At 41.0% G+C, this 19,198-nt stretch overlaps 2 protein-coding genes across 5 annotated transcripts in view; one reads left to right on the top strand and one right to left on the bottom strand.

Annotated features, from left to right (window-relative positions):
• The window catches only part of proser3 (proline and serine rich 3), a 27,773-nt gene extending 26,004 nt beyond the window's left edge, over positions 1-1,769 (bottom strand). Inside the window, exon 1 of one of the 2 annotated variants that reach the window (XM_060944262.1) lies at positions 1,725-1,769. The gene's annotated coding sequence lies outside the window, so the exon portion shown is untranslated. The remainder of the gene's footprint in view (positions 1-1,724) is intronic. The other variant, XM_060944261.1, reaches the window with a different exon arrangement.
• A 111-nt stretch (positions 1,770-1,880) lies between these two features.
• lin37 (lin-37 DREAM MuvB core complex component) lies at positions 1,881-16,516 on the top strand. 3 transcript variants are annotated; one of them, XM_060944256.1, is made up of 10 exons: positions 1,881-1,969; positions 4,137-4,210; positions 4,319-4,394; positions 4,900-4,950; positions 9,746-9,775; positions 10,140-10,225; positions 14,555-14,712; positions 15,027-15,158; positions 15,917-15,990; positions 16,107-16,516. In XM_060944256.1, exons 2-10 carry the CDS (start codon positions 4,177-4,179, stop codon positions 16,183-16,185), a joined length of 720 nt encoding a protein of 239 aa, XP_060800239.1. In that variant the 5' UTR covers positions 1,881-1,969; positions 4,137-4,176; the 3' UTR covers positions 16,186-16,516. The 3 variants fall into 3 exon arrangements, with proteins under 3 accessions (XP_060800239.1, XP_060800240.1, XP_060800238.1); XM_060944257.1 differs by having other exon boundaries at positions 4,112-4,210; positions 15,924-15,990; XM_060944255.1 differs by having other exon boundaries at positions 4,112-4,210.
• Positions 16,517-19,198: the final 2,682 nt, after the last annotated feature.

Genomic DNA, 19,198 nt, shown 5'->3' with positions numbered 1-19,198 from the left:
TTCCTGTCTTTTGCTGCCTCTTTAGCTGCAATCCAGCTTTTCCATCCAGCCTTGTTCCTCTCCTTCACTACAGTTCTTCTTCACATTGCCTTTGGTCTTCCTCTCACTCTGTGCCCTTCAGGTGCCCATTCCAAAGCTGTCATGCAATCACTTTCTCGATCACCTCTGAGGATGTGACCAATCCAATTCCATCTCCTACAGCGTATTTCGCTACTGATGTTCTTGATACCCGCTAGTTCTTCCACCTTCTTATTAGAGACCTTTTCCCACCATCTTATCCTAAATATCCATCTAAGACATCTGCGTTGGAAAGTGTTCAGCTTCTTTTCATCTCCCTTAGCAATTTTCTACATTTCACAGCCATACAAGAGCACAGGATGAACCAGTGTACTAAACCAGCATTTCTCAACCTTTTTTCAGTCACGGCACCCTTCAGAAGTATGCAAATTCTCAAGGCACCCCCATATAAAATATACGCAGTCACGCTGACCATACGCTGACCCCGGCAGTGACGTTGTGACATGGGAAAGGGGGCCGTGAGACAAATTTTGACGATGCATGAGGCGGCGATGATCTGCATTAGTGTAACTATCGCTTTTTGGAATTTTAATTCATTTTATTTATTTCAATGTTAGAATATATAATTTTTTGACAGCACCCTGGTTGAGAAAGGCTGTACTAAACACCCGAATCTTGGTTCTCCTCCCTATTCCTCTTGTTGCCCACACTGGCCGTAACCTCTGAAAGGTGACACGAGCCTTCTGTAACCGGTTGCTGACGTCTCTATTTCCTCCTCCTTCCTTGTCTACCATAGCTCCTAAGTACACAAACACATCAACATCTTCAACTTGCTCGCCGTTCAATATTATTCTCTTTCTTTGCTTCTAGCCTGCTCAGTCCTCCATGTCTTGCACTTTTTGGCATTAAGTTTTAGGCCAACTCTGGCTGCTTCCTCCATAAAACTGCGTTTTCTCACTCAGGTCATTAAACTTGGATGACAATAGAGCAATATTGTCTGCAAAGTCAAGATCTTCCAACACCGTCGAGAAGTTCCACCATATCCCTCTTCTCCTACCAGCTGTTGCTCTTATCATAACCCAGTCAATGACCATTAAAAATAAGAATCCAGACAGAACACACCCCTGCTTAACTCTGGTGTTGATCTTGAACCAATCAGGGGTGGGTTTCCCAAAAGCATCGTAGCACTAAGATAATCGTTAAATGGTAGAGCGAGCATCACAATGAATGCTTTCTCTTCTAGTTAAGATGCTCTTAGTGTTAAGAGGCTTTTGGGGAAACCCAGCCCTGAGATCTCATCCCCATCGATCACTGCACATTCAAAACCCTCACAATCCTACTTGGTATTCCATAACTCGCCATGATGTTCTATAAACTTTCTGTGTGCAGAATCGAATACTTTTTCTAAGTCAATAAAGTGCACGTACATAGCTGCCCTCCATTCATTCACCTGCTCTAAAATGTTTCCCATTATGAAAATCTGTTCAGTTGTGCTGCTTTTGGGTCTAAAACCAGTCTGGTCCTTTTTGAGCTTACTGGGCAGTAAAACAACAAGCTGACAATGAAGTCTAAAAAGAAAATGCACAAATATAAATTAAAATATAACTACAGATCATGTATGAGATACAGTACAGACTCAATCTTTGCATTTGTTCAAGTAAATTTAAATAAAATGAAACTTCCATACACACAAAAAAATTGCTAACCTTTTCCTGTAACTTGAAATCTGTTTACACAGTATAAGTGGTCCTCTAGCAACCAATCCCGTGTTGAAGCAGATGACGGACAAGTATTTTACCCAATCAGATTAAAGGACGGTTAAAGGCTCTGACCAATGAAGGAAAAGGAATTGAGTTGCGCGCGGAAGAGGAAAGTCAAGTGAGCTGAAAATAGATTATAGCCGACAGAGCTAAATGCTAAAGTCTGTGGTTGTGTTATTTTGTTAGATAATGTAAGTGGCTTTAAATATTTATTATTCGGTAATACATATCCTGGAAAGTTTAAATTACTGATGAGTTCAAGGGAAATTTAGCGAATGTGTTTGTATGAGTATAGTTTAATATAATTTGCTCGCTAGCTAGCGAACATCAGGTGTTAAGGTTAGCTGTTAGCTAGTATGTATATAAGCTAGTCAGCTGTTGTTTACTCATTCGTTTAGGCTTATCGCATTTTAAACGTGTTTAAATCATTGACGCTCATTATAGCAGAGATAAGATCAGTTTAACCAGCCAGTTAGTTTTGTACTTGTGATGACTGGATTGTGAAGTTTAGATCTCCTGAGTTAAAGATCCAGTCAACTAATCATTCACTTACTAACCAGTTTAAACGCTGTTACTTAACTCTGTGTTTAACAGAATGTGATGTGCAATATGCAGTTTATTTATTAATCCATTACATTGTTAACATCTGAAATATAAACTCTGGTCAGTTGTGTTGATCAAGAAAAAAAATCAAAACAACAAAAAAAAGGAAAGTAATCGTCTATATGTTTATACACTCAGGGCTCGACATCAACTTTTTAATCCACTTGTCCAGTCAGACAAGCAGCAAGATTTTTCACTTGTCCTGACTGTAACCCTTTTATTCCTATATATTTACTAGTTCAGTGAAAGGAAAGTGATTAACAAAGTTTATCAAAAAGCAAGTATAGTTATGGTCATTATGCTTTCATGATTTATAATTTTTCAATAAAACTTGAACTGAAACAATAAACAGAAACTATCCAATACCCCATTACGGCACGGTGGTGTAGTGGTTAGCACGGCCACCTCACAGCAAGAAGGTTCCGGGTTCGAGGCTGGCGAGGGCCTTTCTGTGTAGAGTTTGCATGTTCTCCCTGTGTCTGCGTGGGTTTCCCCCACAGTCCAAAGACATGCAATTAGGTTAACGTGGGGCGACCTTGGGCTGAGGTGCCCTTGAGCAAGGTACCTGACCCCTGACTGCTCCCCGGGCGCTGTAGTGTGGCTGCCCACTGCTCTGTGTGTGTGTTCACTGCTTCAGATGGGTTAAATGCAGAGGATGAATTTCACTGTGCTTGAAGTGTGCATGTGACAAAGTTTTTTTTTTTTTCTTCCCATTATGGTGCAGGTGTTGTTCTAACCCATGACCTGATTTGCAGTTTTAAGAGTTAGACTCATTCAAATTCAGGAAATCAAGTTAAAGCTTGATTAATCCAGTAAAACCTGAAGTATAAATTAATTTAAAGACAGATTAGCAAACATTGTGGTGAAAGGAGACTTTTTTTTTTTAGCTGCTTTGGAAGGAACTCACGTTTCCTTTTCTTTTCATGTGAGTGTTTGGTTTCTGTTTGTCCTTTCATCTTTTTGGGATTGTCATCTTGATGAAATGAACTGAAAGAAAACAAGTTGGATATGATAAGGGCAACAAAATCACGATGTGAATGAAAACAAACTGTAAGTGAGTTCAGAACTGTTGTAAAATTTCTGCAGAATATTTGTGATGATTAATATACATATTAATACAAATTAAAAATATATGTCCAAATGAAATGAAGATTCACCACAGATATTTATTTTATTGAGGCATTTGATCACCATTTCTCTGATTTTGATTAATCCAAAGTCTAAAAATCTATAATTAGATATTACGATGTGGTTATTTTTTACACACGCACCTGCTGTACTCAGCTTCCCCAGAATTTCGTAAACAGTAACATGGCCGGATCACTGAGGTGACTGAACGAGTTTTGTTGGAACTTTATTGATGTAACTCTTGACTAATAAAAATTGGTGATTTTCAACAAATATTCAGCTTGTTCCATTGGACCGGCAGATGCAGATTTGACCGAACGTTTGGTTGTCCCGGACAGTCGGACTACTGTTAATGTTGAGCCCTGTACACATTTCTATCACGTGAGACAGATCTGTCAGATGTAATTAATATAAATATATTGTACCACATAGCAAGAAAATGATTCATCAGAACGTTTGTCATTCAGTCTCACTGCAGTCTTAGAAACATAACATAGTGCATCCAAACTGAAGACACAAAATACAGTCTAAATTCTGTAAATGTGATTAGAAAGTCACTAAAATGTTACTTCTATTTGATCGCTTTTTTTTTTTTTTTAAAGTCAGCTTTGTTTAATGGACTTGCAGAGGTGAGTATTTGTGGAATGAGGACAAATCTGCAATCAAAATGCTTCCCATGAAAGTTAAGCTGGAGAAACCAGGTAAAGAACAAGCACATGGCTCTTTCTCACATCTTTAATGTATTCTGTGCAAGGTACATGCTGTGCGTTTTCATTAACATGTCTGTCCTATCTGTTTTTTTGCTCAAGATCCTGAGGGTGCTGTTGCCCGAAGTCGTCTTGATGCAGTGCTGCAAGGTCTGGTGGAGAAAAGTGACAGTGAGAGGTCCGTTTGACAGTAACTACACACTACGACTAGAATGAGATCACTCCGTAGCAGCTACAGAGTGGATTATTCAGAGGTCTTCGGCACTGCTAGAAATGATATCTTGTTAAGAGAAAATATCTTTTTAATATGGGTGAATTTATCGAATATTTCTTGTTAGATTATTAGAACTCAAGTATAAGATTATTTAGCTTACTTTTAGATGCTTTTCCTCATTTCAAGCTTTTAATTTTCTTATTCCATTGGCAGATAATTTTGCTAATTTTAAGCATTTAATTCTACAAAGAAGCAAAATTATCTGCTAATAGAATAAGAAAAGTTATTTTAAAATTGTATTACCTGTTAGCAGTGTTTCCGAGGATGCATATATTTAATTTTAAATTAAATTAAACTGAATGGTTGCCCTTAATCTTTTGTAGTAATGTCATTACTTATATGCTTTTCATACACTTGGCTGTTGTACCAGCTCTCTAATCATCTTTGTTCTCTTTTTCTTCCTGTGAAGAGACCAGAATGAGGACGATTCTGGAAAAATGGTTGCAGACTCCATGAGCAAGTATGTCTTCCTTCTGCTGCTTCTCTTACGCAAGCAACACAATCAAGTGGTTTATTTAAACATTTACTGATGCTGAATATTTAACTCATTACCGATGATGCTGACTTGGACGGGGAACACAGGGTTAGTTGTTACTTTGCAGTCTGGCTGTTGTATCTCTTCAGTCAAATAACTGACAATAACCTTATTTATTTTCTATATCTAATGGAAACACAGGGTCATATATATATATATATATATATATATATATATATATATATATATATTGTGTGTGTGTGTATATATATATATATATATATATATATATATATATATATATATACAGTGGCGCTTGAAAGTTTGTGAACCCTTTAGAATTTTCTATATTTCTGCATAAATATGACCCAAAACATCATCAGATTTTCACACAAGTCCTAAAAGTAGATAAAGAGAACCCAGTTAAACAAATGAGATAAAAATATTATACTTGGTCATTTATTTATTGAGAAAAATGATCCAATATTACATATCTGTGAGTGGCAAAAGTATGTGAACCTCTAGGATTAGCAGTTAATTTGAAGGTGAAATTCGAGTCAGGTGTTTTCAATCAATGGGATGACAATCAGGTGTGAGTGGGCATCCTTGTTTTATTTAAAGAACAGAGATCTATCAAAGTCTGATCTTCACAACACATGTTTGTGGAAGTGTATCATGGCACGAACAAAAGAGATTTCTGAGGACCTCAGAAAAAGCGTTGTTGCTGCTCATCAGGCTGGAAAAGGTTACAAAACCATCTCTAAAGAGTTTGGACTCCACCAATCCACAGTCAGACAGATTGTGTACAAATGGAGGAAATTCAAGACCATTGTTACCCTCCCCAGGAGTGGTCGACCAACAAAGATCACTCCAAGAGCAAGGCGTGTAATAGTTGGCAATGTCACAAAGGACCGCACGGTAACTTCTAAGCAACTGAAGGCCTCTCTCACATTGGCTAATGTTAATGTTCATGAGTCCACCATCAGGAGGACACTGAACAACAATGGTGTGCATGGCAGGGTTGCAAGGAGAAATCCAGTGCTCTCCAAAAAGAACATTGCTGCTCATCTGGTTTGCTAAAGATCACATGGACAAGCCAGAAGGCTATTAGAAAAAATGTTTTGTGGATGGATGAGACCAAACTAGAACTTTTTGGTTTAAATGAGGAGTGTTATGTTTGGAGAAAGGAAAACACTGCATTCCAGCATAAGAACCTTATCCCATCTGTGAAACATGGTGGTGGTAGTATCATGGTTTGGGCCTGTTTTGCTGCATCTGGGCCAGGACGACTTGCCTTCACTGATGGAACAATGAATTCTGAATTATACCAGCAAATTCTAAAGGAAAATGTCAGGACATCTGTCCATGAACTGAATCTCAAGAAAAGGTGGGTCATGCAGCAAGACAACGATCCTAAGCACACAAGTCATTCTACCAAAAATGGTTAAAGAAGAATAAAGGTAATGTTTTGGAATGGCCAAGTCAAAGTCCTGACCTTAATCCAAAGGAAATGTTGTGGAAGGACCTGAAGCGAGCAGTTCATGTGAGGAAACCCACCAACATCCCAGAGTTGAAGCTGTTCTGTATGGAGGAATGGGCTAAAATTCCTCCAAGCCAGTGTGCAGGCCTGATCAACAGTTACCGGAAACGTTTAGTTGCAGTTATTGCTGTACAAGGGGGTCACACCAGATACTGAAAGCAAAGGTTCACATACTTTTGCCACTCACAGATATGTAATATTGGATCATTTTCCTCAATAAATAAATGACCAAGTATAATATTTTTGTCTCATTTGTTTAACTGGGTTCTCTTTATCTACTTTTAGGCCTTGTGTGAAAATCTAATGATGTTTTAGGTCATATTTATGCAGAAATATAGAAAATTCTAAAGGGTTCACAAACTTTCAAGCACCACTGTATATATATATATATTTACACACACACACACACACACGTGTGTGTACAGTTAGGTCCATATATATTTGGACACTGACACAAATTGTTTTTTTTTATCTGTTTACTGAAACATATTCAAGTTATAGTTATATAATGGACATGGACATAAAGTCCAGACTTTCAGCTTTCATTTGAGGGTATCCACATTAAAATTGAATGAAGGGTTTAGGAGTTTCAGCTCCTTAACATGTGCCACCATGTTTTTAAAGGGACCAAAAGTAATTGGACAATTGACTCAAAGGCTATTTCATGGGCAGGTGTGGGAAATTCCTTCATTATGTCATTCTCAATTAAGCAGATAAAAGGCCTGGAGTTGATTTGAGGTGTGGTGCTTGCATTTGGAAGAGTTTGCTGTGAAGAAAACATGCGATCAAAGGAGCTCTCCATGCAGGTGAAACAAGCCATCCTTAAGCTGCAAAAACAGAAAAAACCCATCTGAGAAATTGCTACAATATTAGGAGTGGCAAAATCTACAGTTTGGTACATCCTGAGAAAGAAAGCACTGGTGAACCCATCAATGCAAAAAGACCTGGACGCCCACAGAAGACAACAGTGGTGGATGATCGCAGAATAATTTCCATGGTGAAGAGAAACCCCTTCACAACAGCCAACCAAGTGAACAACACTCTCCAGGAGGTAGGCGTATCAATATCCAAATCTACCATAAAGAGAAGACTGCATGACAGTAAATACAGAGGGTTCACTGCACGGTGCAAGCCACTCATAAGCCTCAAGAATAAAAAGGCTAGATTGGACTTTGCTAAAAAACATCTAAAAAAGCAAGCACAGTTCTGGAAGAACATTCTTTGGACAGATGAAACCAAGATCAACCTCTACCAGAATGATGGAAAGAACAAAGTATGGCGAAGGTGTGGTACAGCTCATGATCCAAAGCATACCACATCATCTGTAAAACACGGCGGAGGCAGTGTGATGGCTTGGGTATGCATGGCTGCCAGTGGCACTGGGTCACTAGTGTTTATTGATGATGTGACACAGGACAGAAGCAGCCGGATGAATTCTGAGGTATTCAGAGACATACTGTGTGCTCAAATCCAGCCAAACTGATTGGTTGGCGTTTCATAATACAGATGGACAATGACCCAAAACATAAAGCCAAAGCAACCCAGGAGTTTATTAAAGCAAAGAAGTGGAATATTCTTGAATGGCCAAGTCAGTCAGTCACCTGATCTCAACCCAATTGAGCATGCATTTGACTTGTTAAAGACTAAACTTCAGACAGAAAGGCCCACAAACAAACAGCAACTGAAAACCGCTGCAGTAAAGGCCTGGCAGAGCATTAAAAAGGAGGAAACACAGCGTCTGGTGATGTCCATGAGTTCAAGATTTCAGGCAGTCATTGCCAACAAAGGGTTTTCAACCAAGTATTAGAAATGTACATTTTATTTACAATTATTTAATTTGTCCAATTACTTTTGAACCCCTGAAATGAAGGGATTGTGTTTAAAAAATGCTTTAGTTCCTCACATTTTTATGCAATCATTTTGTTCAACCCACTGAATCAAAGCTGAAAGTCTGAACTTCAACTGCATCTGAATTGTTTTGTTCAAAATTCATTGTGGTAATGTACAGAACCAAAATTAGAAAAATGTTGCCTCTGTCCAAATATTTATGGACCTAATTTTGTGTGTGTATATATATATATATATATATATATATATATATATATATATATATATATATATATATATATATATATATAATGGATATATATATATATATATATATATATATATATATATATATATATTATGGAGAGATATATATTATGGAGAGATATATATATATATATATATATATATATATATATATATTATGGAGAGATATATATATATATATATATATATGGATATGGTGGTGTAGTGGTTAGCGCTGTCGCCTCACAGCAAGAAGGTCCGGGTTCAAGCCCCGTGGCCAGCGAGGGCCTTTCTGTGTGGAGTTTGCATGTTCTCCCCGTGTCCGCGTGGGTTTCCTCCGGGTGCTCCGGTTTCCCCCACAGTCCAAAGACATGCAGGTTAGGTTAACTGGTGACTCTAAATTGACCGTAGGTGTGAATGGTTGTCTGTGTCTATGTGTCAGCCCTGTGATGACCTGGTGACTTGTCCAGGGTGTACCCTGCCTTTCGTCCCGTAGTCAGCTGGGATAGGCTCCAGCTTGCCTGCGACCCTGTAGAACAGGATAAAGTGGCTAGAGATGATGAGATATATAATGTTTTTATTATTATTATTATGAAAAAAGGGGGGATTATTTAGTCATTGTCACATCTCAGCAAACACGTGTTGCTTCCTTGCATTGCTCAGATATTTTACCCTAGAGCCACAAACGATCTAAATTTTGGTTACAGCAAGACTAATGATTCTCATACTAGACTGGGTCATTATCTAATGTGCTGCTACAGTTGTGTGAATTTCAGTGTTCTTTTGTGATGGATGGAGCATTTCTATCTATCACCAATACTACATCATAAATATTTTAATAGCTAATCTATCAGCGAGTCTGTGCAGTTCTGTCAGTACAGTGTTCATTGTAGCGAGTGTTACTGTGTGCTAATAGGACCCCCTGGTGGAAAAGAATGAAAAATTGCATTTGATCTTGTGTAGCATTTCAGTTTTGATTGCCTTTTTCATTTATTCTTACTGTATATGTGTACACATCCATGTTTGTACTAGTCCAAATAGCTACTTAAATGATAGGCTAAGAGTTTGAGTCTTGCTTCCTTGTGTAGAATTCTCTGTTTCTGATGAAGTGAAAAGTCACCTATCAGTTGAATTTTTAGTCCTGTTTCTGACTCCTTTTCTTTATAGAGACTTATCCCCTTCCTCTCTTGGGAAAAGGTAAGAAAATCCTAATTTTATCTAGCTTTTTGCAAACAGTCCATGCTATCATATGCCTCTTGGCATTCTCTCAGTTACAGATTAATGTCTTCTCCTTCAGCATTTGTTCTTCGGCACTTATGGTTTACTTCGAGTTTTACCAAGTAGAAATGCACCTCCAGTGAAAATGAATTAGGGTCACAGCGCCAAAAAAAAAAAATAATCGTTTTCTTGGACAACTGTGGATTCTTGTATGTTTATACATTAATAGCAATGTGAAGCTGCAGGCAACAGTCTCTTTGTACTAGATTTCTTAACACATTGTATGAATGTAATATTGGGGACTGGAGACTTTTAAGAGGTGGTTTTATCTTTTGCACCACAGGCCATCTTCACGCTTTGCACAACACCGGAGAAAGAAGCGCAAAGAGATGGAGGATGGTTTATCTGAGACTAACCAGCACAAACAAAGTAAGAATCCTAGCTTAATAAAGCTTTTTGAGTAGAAAATGCATCTATTATTCCCTTCCCAAAGTGTTTTTGAAATTAAAGTTGTCACATTTTAATGAATATAATATATTTGAAGACAAAGGGCAAGAGTAAATATTAATTTTTTAATGAAAAATGTGCATAATATACCTGTGACCCTGTAGAACAGGATAAGCAGCTACAGATGATGGATGGATGGATGGATGGATGGATATAATATATATACATACATGCATACATACATACAGGGTGTTTCAAAAAAAAATTGGTATTGAGATGTAAATATCCCAGAAACTACATAGTTGAGGCAAATGATACTGAACAAGCTTAATGTTGAGCAATGTAAGATTTATTCATCAAAATTTGAATGAGAAATTCAAAGGTTTGTGGATTCTATGAACAATTTCACAAATTTTCAATATTTGCGCCGCCTGAGACACAGAGATCCTTCCTCTTTGAACTTTTTGTACTGTGTCCAAATCTGCATTGCACTTGGTGCATTTTTAGAGAATTCTCTCATAAATGCACGCCGCACAGTCTTGTTCTAAAAAGATAAAAACAAAAACATTTAAAAAAGAAAAAACATTTCCCCTCCTAGAACTGCCACCTTATTGTGGTGGAGGGGTTTGTGTGCTTGAATGATCCTAGGAGCTATGTTGTCGGGGGCATTACGCCCCTGTTAGGGTCTCCCAAGGCAGACAGGTCCTAGGTGACAGGCTAGACCAAGAGCAGTTCACCAAAACCCCTTATGAAGAATAATCAATCAAGGACCATAATGTCGCCCGGTATGGTGCAGCCGGGGCCCCACCCTGGAGCCAGGCCTGGGGTTGGGGCTTGTATGCGAGCGCTTGGTGGCCGGGCCTTTGCCCACAGGGCCCGGCTGGGCTCAGCCCAAAGTGGTGATGTAGGCCCGATCTCCTGTGGGTTCACCACCCACAGAGGTAGCCATAAGGGGCTGGTGCAGTGTGGATTGGGCGGCAGTCGAAGGCAGGGGCCTCGACGACCTGATCCCCCGGACACAGCGGCTAGCTGTTGGGACATGGAATGTCACTTCGCTGGGGGGGGAGAGCCTGAGCTTGTGCGGGAGGTTGAGAGGTACCGGCTAGAGATAGTCGGGCTCACCTCCACGCACAGCTTGGGCTCCGGAACCCAGCTCCTCGAGAGGGGTTGGACTCTCCACTTCTCTGGAGTCGCCCATGGTGAACGGCGGCGGGCTGGTGTGGGCTTGCTTATAGCTCCCCAGCTCAGCCGCCATGTGTTGGCATTTACCCCAGTGAACGAGAGGGTCGCCTCTCTGCGCCTTCGGATTGGGGAGAGGGCTCTTGCTGTTGTTTGTGCCTACGGGCCAAATAGTAGTATAGAGTATCCGGCCTTCTTGGAGTCCCTGGGAGAGGTACTGAGAGGTGCTCAGACTGGGGACTCCATTGTTCTACTGGGGGACTTCAACGCTCACGTGGGCAACGACAGTGACACCTGGAGGGGCGTAATTGGGAGGAACAGCCTCCCCGATCTGAACCTGAGTGGTGTTTTGTTATTGGACTTCTGTGCTAGTCACAGTTTGTCCATAACGAACACCATGTTCGAGCATGGGGGTGTCCATAAGTGCACGTGGCACCAGGACACCTTAGGTCAGAGGTTGATGATCGACTTTGTCATTGCATCAGATCTCCAGCCCTATGTCTTGGACACTTGGGTGAAGAGAGGGGCTGAGCTGTCAACTGATCACCACCTGGTGGTGAGTTGGATCCGCTGGCGGAAGAGGAAGCCGGACAGACCTGGCAGGCCCAAATGTATGGTGAGGGTCTTCTGGGAATGTCTGGCCGAGCACTCTGTCGGGGAGGTCTTTAACTCCCACCTCCGGGAGAGCTTCTCCCAGCTTCCGAGGGAGGCGGGGGACATTGAGTCTGAGTGGACCATGTTCTCTACCTCCATTGTAGACGCGGCTGTTCGGAGCTGTGGCCGCAAGGTCTCCGGTGCCTGTCATGGCGGCAATCCCCGAACCCGGTGGTGGACACCAAAAGTAAGGGATGCCGTCAAGCTGAAGGAGGAGTCCTATTGGGCCATGTTGGCCTCCGGGACTCCTGAGGCAGCTGACGGGTATCAGCAGACCAGGCGTGCCGCAGCTCGGGCAGTTGCGGAGGCAAAAACTCGGAATTGGGAGGAGTTCGGTGAGGCCATGGAGGAGGACTATCGGTCGGCCTCGAAGAAATTCTGGCAAACCATCTGGCGCCTCAGGAGGGGGAAGCAGTACTCTGCCAACACTGTTTACAGTGCGGGTGGGGAGCTGTTGACCTCGACTGGGGACGTTGTCGGGCGGTGGAAGGAATACTTCGAGGGTCTCCTCAATCCCACAGTCACATCTTCCATTGAGGAAGCGGAGGCTGATGACTCAGGGGCGGACTCGTCCATTACCCAAGTCGAAGTCACTGAGGTGGTTAGCAAACTCCTCGGTGGCAAGGCACCGGGGGTGGATGAGATCCGCCCCGAGTATCTCAAGTCTCTGGATGTTGTGGGGCTGTCTTGGCTGACACGCCTCTGCAACATTGCGTGGCGGTCGGGGACAGTGCCTCTGGAGTGGTAGACTGGGGTGGTGGTCCCTCTTTTTAAGAAAGGGGACTGGAGAGTGTGCTCCAATTATAGGGGAATCACACTTCTCAGCCTCCCAGGGAAGGTTTACTCCAGGGTACTGGAGAGGAGAATTCGGCCGATAGTCGAACCTCGGATCCAGGAGGAACGATGCGGTTTTCGTCCTGGTCGCGGAAAACTGGACCAGCTCTATACCCTTCATAGGGTGCTCGAGGGTTCATGGGAGTTTGCCCAACCAGTCCACATGTGCTTTGTGGATCTGGAGAAGGCATTCGACCGTGTCCCTCGTGGTATTCTGTGGGGGGTGCTTCGGTAGTATGGGGTTCGGGGCTCTTTGCTAAGGGCTGTCCAGTCCCTGTACGAACGGAGCAGGAGTCTGGTTCGCATTGCCGGCAGTAAGTCAGACCTGTTCCCAGTGCATGTTGGACTCTGGCAGGGCGGCCCTTTGTCACCGGTTCTGTTCATAATTTTTATGGACAATTTCTAGGCGCAGCCAGGGGCCAGAAGGAATCCTGCTTGGGAACCACGGGATTTCATCTCTGCTTTTTGCAGATGATGTCCTGTTGGCTTCTGCAAACCAGGACCTTCAGCATGCACTGGGGCGGTTTGCAGTCGAGTGTGAAGCGGCTGGGATGAGAATCAGCACCTCTAAGTCCGAGGCCATGGCTCTCGACCGGAAAAGGGTGGCTTGCCCTCTCCAGGTTGGTGGAGAAGTCCTGCCTCAAGTGGGGGAGTTTAAGTATCTCGGGATCTTGTTCACGAGTGAGGGAAGGATCGAGCGTGAGATTGACAGGCAGATCGGTGCGGCCTCCACAGTGATGCGGTTGCTGTACAGGTCCGTTGTGGTGAAGAAGGAGCTGAGCCAAAAGGCGAAGCTCTCGATTTACCGGTCGATCTACGTTCCGACTCTCACCTATGGTCATGAGCTTTGGGTAATGACCGAAAGAACGAGATCACGGATACAAGCAGCCAAAATGAGTTTCCTTCGCAGGGTGGCTGGGCGCTCCCTTAGAGAGAGGGTGAGAAGTACAGTCACTCAGGAGGAGCTTGGAGTAGAGCCGCTGCTCCTCCCACATCGAGAGGAATCAGCTGAGGTGGCTCGGGCATCTCTTTCGGATGCCTCCCTGGGGAGGTGTTCCAGGCATGTCCCCCCGGGAGGAGGCCCCAGGGAAGACCCAGGACACACTGGAGGGACTATGTCTCTCGGCTGGCCTGGGAACGCCTCGGTGTTCTTCCCGAGGAGCTGGCTGAGGTGTCTGGGGAAAGGGAAGTTTGGGCTTCCATGCTCAGACTGCTGCCTCCGTGACCCAGCCCCGGATAAGCGGAAGACGACGAGACAAAAAACATTAAACATAAAATTTTGACCCGTTTCCATACACGCTGTTAAAATTTGAGGTCAGTTGAACAAGACTTGGCAAAGTCTTGGCAAAGATTGTGAAATTATATCAAATTTTTTGAAACACCCTGTGTGTGAGATTATATAGGCAGCTGTAGAAAACTTAAATTTCCTCAAGCAAAATAACATTTTTATATTATTACAGCATCCTGTATATTTAGGCTGAGAATATCACTAATTGCAGATGTGATTCATCCCCCCACCCCACTCACACTAAATGTAAATGTACTGAAGTAATTAAAGTAATAAAATAATTCTGGTGCAGTCTGTAACGTTGTGGTTGTATAATTTAAGTCTGACCTGTATGACTAATTGTTTGTTTTCATCAGACTCGTACATCATCAAGTTGTTTGATCGCAGTGTGGATTTGGCGCAGTTCAGTAGCAACACTCCACTCTACCCCATCTGCAGATCGTGGATGAGGAACAATCCCACTGTACGAGAGAGAACAATGTCCAGTCCACCTCACAGCATGGCAGAGGAGGAGGTCAGATCCACATCACTGCTGTCATCTCCGCTGTAGGAGAGTTTTACAAACATTGGGCTTTATTAATCAGTGTTTTAATAAAGTAGTTTGTGAATGTTTGCGTGAGCCAAACCAAATGAAAAATGACGAATTTACAAAAGTCATTCAGGAAAGGACTGATTTGCTGTATATGTTATTTAACAGTGACACAGCAACTAAAAGGTCAAAATATGGAGCCAAATTACAGAAAAGTTGAACAAGGCAATGATGAACAGTGTTGAGTGTGTGTTTATTGATGTCTTGGAGAGAATGCAGTGTTAAATGGATTGTTTCAGGTGTCCGACATGCTGAATGGCAAAGTTCAAAATGTATACCGTCTTCCACCTCCTGGTTCTTGTTCTGTTAACGAGTCTGGGGATCCAGTGAACTTAAGGATTCCACCCACAGAGAAACCCACCATAAGCCAGGTGAGGTCGCAGTCACCTCTGAGAAATGTTATGTTTAACATTGTTATTCATAAGAACACTGTTCACACTTTTTTGTTGTTGCTTGGTTTATTTAAATTAAATGTTAATGCATTTCATTCTCATTGCAAATTTATGAAACGCATGATATAAGTGTCGGATGAATAAATGACCAGTGTGTTTATTATAATGGACTTTACCACAGCGCTGTTGAGTTCTCCATTTTGATTGGTCAGTAGGTGTTGCTTAATTTTCTATAACAGCAGCTGAGACAGTACTGTAGTTCCAGCTGCAAGACAAATCACAAGTTTACATTAATGCACTCCTTCTGATGCATGATGGGTTTTATAGTAATTAAGTCACATGGACTTGTATGGTGGACATTTCATGTAAAATCTGCGGTTTCCTGTGGATTATTTATTTTTATTTATTTAAAATTGCATTTATTGTAGCTGCTATAACAACCAATAACAGGAGCTAACTTTTTTTCATGGATGTTTTACAACATGAAATACAACTGTAGATCGAAAGTACGTCATCATTCTTTATTGAATAATAAAACAGTGATTGTAGCACAGCAATCTGCCAATAAGGTGGATGAAACACGGTTGCTGTAATGGGGAAAATAATCAATTTAGTGATAAGAGCCCTCTGCTTTGTGTCAAGCTGTATCACCCAACCCTTCATTGATCCCCCTCTCCTCTCATATAACAGCATGCCTCGCTGTGTTTTATTCCTTATAAAGTACTATTTTTCTTTAGTCCACAGACACTGCATCAGGAGCCAATTCTCTCATGTTCAATCACATGAAACGCTGGAAGAAAATTCGACAAAAGTAAGAGTCTTGAGCTGTGAAAACAGCAGCTTAACAAGTAGCTAATGCATGTGTTCATGTTAACTTCAAGAAATATTTTGACCAATTTTAAAATCAGGTATAATGTTTCCATTCAGATGGAAAGAGGCTTCTAATAAGAACCAGCTGCGCTACAGTGAGAGCATTAAGATCCTGAAAGAGATGTATGAGCGCTAGCTCATCCTCATCCCCTGCATCAGGAGACGGTTTTGGACTTCCATATGCAAACCTGGAAGACATGGGTGTTAAATGGAGAGTTTCCGATGGAAGAATGGACTGATTGTGTAATTACCTGCACATGTTGTTTTAATATTTGTTAATCAAATATTTGATAAGCTAGTGACATTAGTATGGCCTGTACTCCAGTAGCAAAAGCAAAGGTGTGATCTGTTTTCAGTTTCTGTCTTTGTGATGCAGGTCAGTAGAGTCAGACGAATGCATGTTTGTTCTACAATCTGGCAATAAAAAAAAGATAATTTGTGAACAAAATAAACATTCACTTTTCCTATGTGTGTTTGAAGTGCTTACATTTCATCCTTCTTGAAACGTGCAAGTTGTGCTCAGATAGAGTTGATCTTCGTTTTTCAGGGTGCATGGATTTTACAGGTTAAATGTGTCTTGTGATCCAATCACTTTTTGTGGGAGTGGTCAGGAATGTATCTAGCCGCATCATATTTGTAGTATTCCAGTATAGTTTTATATTTCCTCTTCAACTGCCTACACACACTTTCATGATGCTCGTTTGCTTTTTTTAATTCATATAAACAGAATTTTTGTAACAAAATGAAGCACAATGTCAACATTGAGCTAAACCCTAAAATATAATCTTTGTAGGTGGTGTATCCATGGCACCTGTTGTACTTCCTCTCAGAATAAAGACTGTAGATGGTAAATGCATTGGTGAAGATCAAATTGTTTGATGGATTAAAATAAGGTCTATATTGTCATTTTACATATAAAAAGTACAATTTAGAATAAGGGGTTGAACAGCACCCTTATTGCAGTTAATGGCCTTACAGAGGTCAACAGTTATAGCTTGCTGGGAATTAAACTCAAGGATCTGGTTTCCCTCACAAAGATCAACCCTAGACTAAAAAGGACTTCCTGTTTATCTCTTAACAGTTTAGATCAAGTCCCGGTTTAAACAGTGTCTAGAAAACCAACCTGAAATCTTTGAGCCACCACTGCCCTGAAACTACACACACATGCGCTTAATCGTCATCAATGGTGGGATCAATCTGAGGCTTTGAACCAACAAAAACCAACTCAGAATTGTCATTAACCTTACCACACATTAGACTTTTCCCTTGGATAACCTATTTTTAACGAATTCCCAGAAATGAGACAAGCCCTTAAACATGGATATATTTAATTGTCCACCTTCTACAGCTGTCTTTCCTCTTTTTTGGGGAAAAATGATGATGCCTCAGCCATGCTTTGATTATTGTGGTGTCAATGCTATAATCATAAAGAATCTTTATACATTACATTTAGTACCTGAGACTATAGACAAAGTGAGGATAAACTGTATTTATCAAATACCAAAGGGATATAAATTATTATTCTATCCACATTCACTGGATGAGCAATCACGTGCTCCGATTGGATACTCAGCTACTTGGCTATCAGCTCATATACAGTGAGTAGAGAAAAACAAAATGGTGGAATGGGTTACTCAACCTACTGAGGACAAAATAAAAACTCTACTTGAAAACAAAACCCCAAAAAATACAAAAAAAAGGCAACAAAACATGGAATAAAAGTATTTGATGGTAAGCACACTTTTTTTTTAAACTTTCAATAATAATTATAGCATTTTCCACAAATTGCTACTGCCATTTCACCAGTTTGTTTATATTCTAAGCAGAAATGATTGTCTGACATTTTGTATACAGTTTTTATTTAGCAAATTTGCAAAAAATAAAAATGCTCTGTTTCTCAAAATCCAGTGAATGTACAGTTGTGTTCAAAATAATAGCAGTGTGTTTAAAAACGTGAGTAAAGCTCAAAATCCTTATAATAGTTTTTATTTCCATGCATTGGGAACAATGCACATTATATTCTACATCAAAACATGAAGAAAAATGTATCAATATTTTAATTACTTTACAGAAAATGAAGAAAAATGAACATCGGGCTGTTCAAAAAATAGCAGTGTCTGCATTTTTCATTACAAACTCCAAATATTTACTGTATAAACTGAAAAAATCTTTAGGATTTAGTATTCCTGTGAATCACTAAACTAATATTTAGTTGTATAACCACAGTTTCTGAGAACTTCTGGCACCTGTGAACAAGTATTCCAGCCCAGGATGATTTGACAATATTCCACAATTCCTCTGCATTTCTTGGTTTTGCCTCAGAAACAGCATTTTTGATGTCACCCCACAAGTTTTCTATTGGATTAAGGTCCGGGGATTGGGCTGGCCACTCCATAACTTTCATTTTGTTGGTCTTGAACCCTGATGCTGCTCGCTTACTGGTGTGTTTGGGGTCGTTGTCTTGTTGAAACACCCATTTCAAGGGCATTTCCTCTTCAGCATAAGGCAACATGACCTCCTCAAGTATTTTGATATATGCAAACTGATCCATGATCCCTGGTATGCGATAAATGGGCCCAACACCATAGTAAGAGAAACATCCCCATATCATGATGCTTGCACCACCATGCTTCACTGTCTTCAGAGTGTACTGTGGCTTGAATTCAGTGTTTGGGGGTCGTCTGAAAAACTGTCTGCGGCTCTTGGACCCAAAAAGAACAATTTTACTTTCATCAGTCCACAAAATGTTTTTCCATTTCTCTTTAGGCCAGTCGATGTGTTCTTTGGCAAATTGTATCCTCTTCAGCACGTCTTTTTTTTAACAGTGGAACTTTGCGGGGGCTTCTTGCCGATAGATTAGCTTCACACAGGCATCTTCTAATTGTCACAGTACTCACAGGTAACTTCAGACCGTCTTTGATCACCCTGGAGCTGATCATTGGCTGAGTCTTTGCCATTCTGGCTATTCTTCGATCCATTCGAATGGTAGTCTTCTGTTTTCTTCCACGTCTCTCTGGCTTTGCTGTCCATTTTAAAGCACTGGAGATCATTTTAGCTGAGCAGCCCATCATTTTCTGCACTTCTTTACAGTATACGTTTTACCTCTCCAATCAACGTTTTAATCAAAGCACGCTGTTCTTCTGAACAAT

Source organism: Neoarius graeffei, chromosome 17, assembly GCF_027579695.1.
Source record: "Neoarius graeffei isolate fNeoGra1 chromosome 17, fNeoGra1.pri, whole genome shotgun sequence".
NCBI classification, from domain to species: domain Eukaryota; kingdom Metazoa; phylum Chordata; class Actinopteri; order Siluriformes; family Ariidae; genus Neoarius; species Neoarius graeffei.
This window is presented reverse-complemented; position numbering and strand designations above follow the sequence as displayed.

Coding starts and splice junctions, on each gene's coding strand:
- lin37 (XM_060944256.1), top strand. CDS start 4,177: ATGCTTCCCATGAAAGTTAAGCTGGAGAAACCAG. Junction 14,713..15,026: donor ACAGCATGGCAGAGGAGGAG/GTCAGATCCACA, acceptor GGATTGTTTCAG/GTGTCCGACATGCTGAATGG. Junction 15,159..15,916: donor AGAAACCCACCATAAGCCAG/GTGAGGTCGCAG, acceptor ATTTTTCTTTAG/TCCACAGACACTGCATCAGG.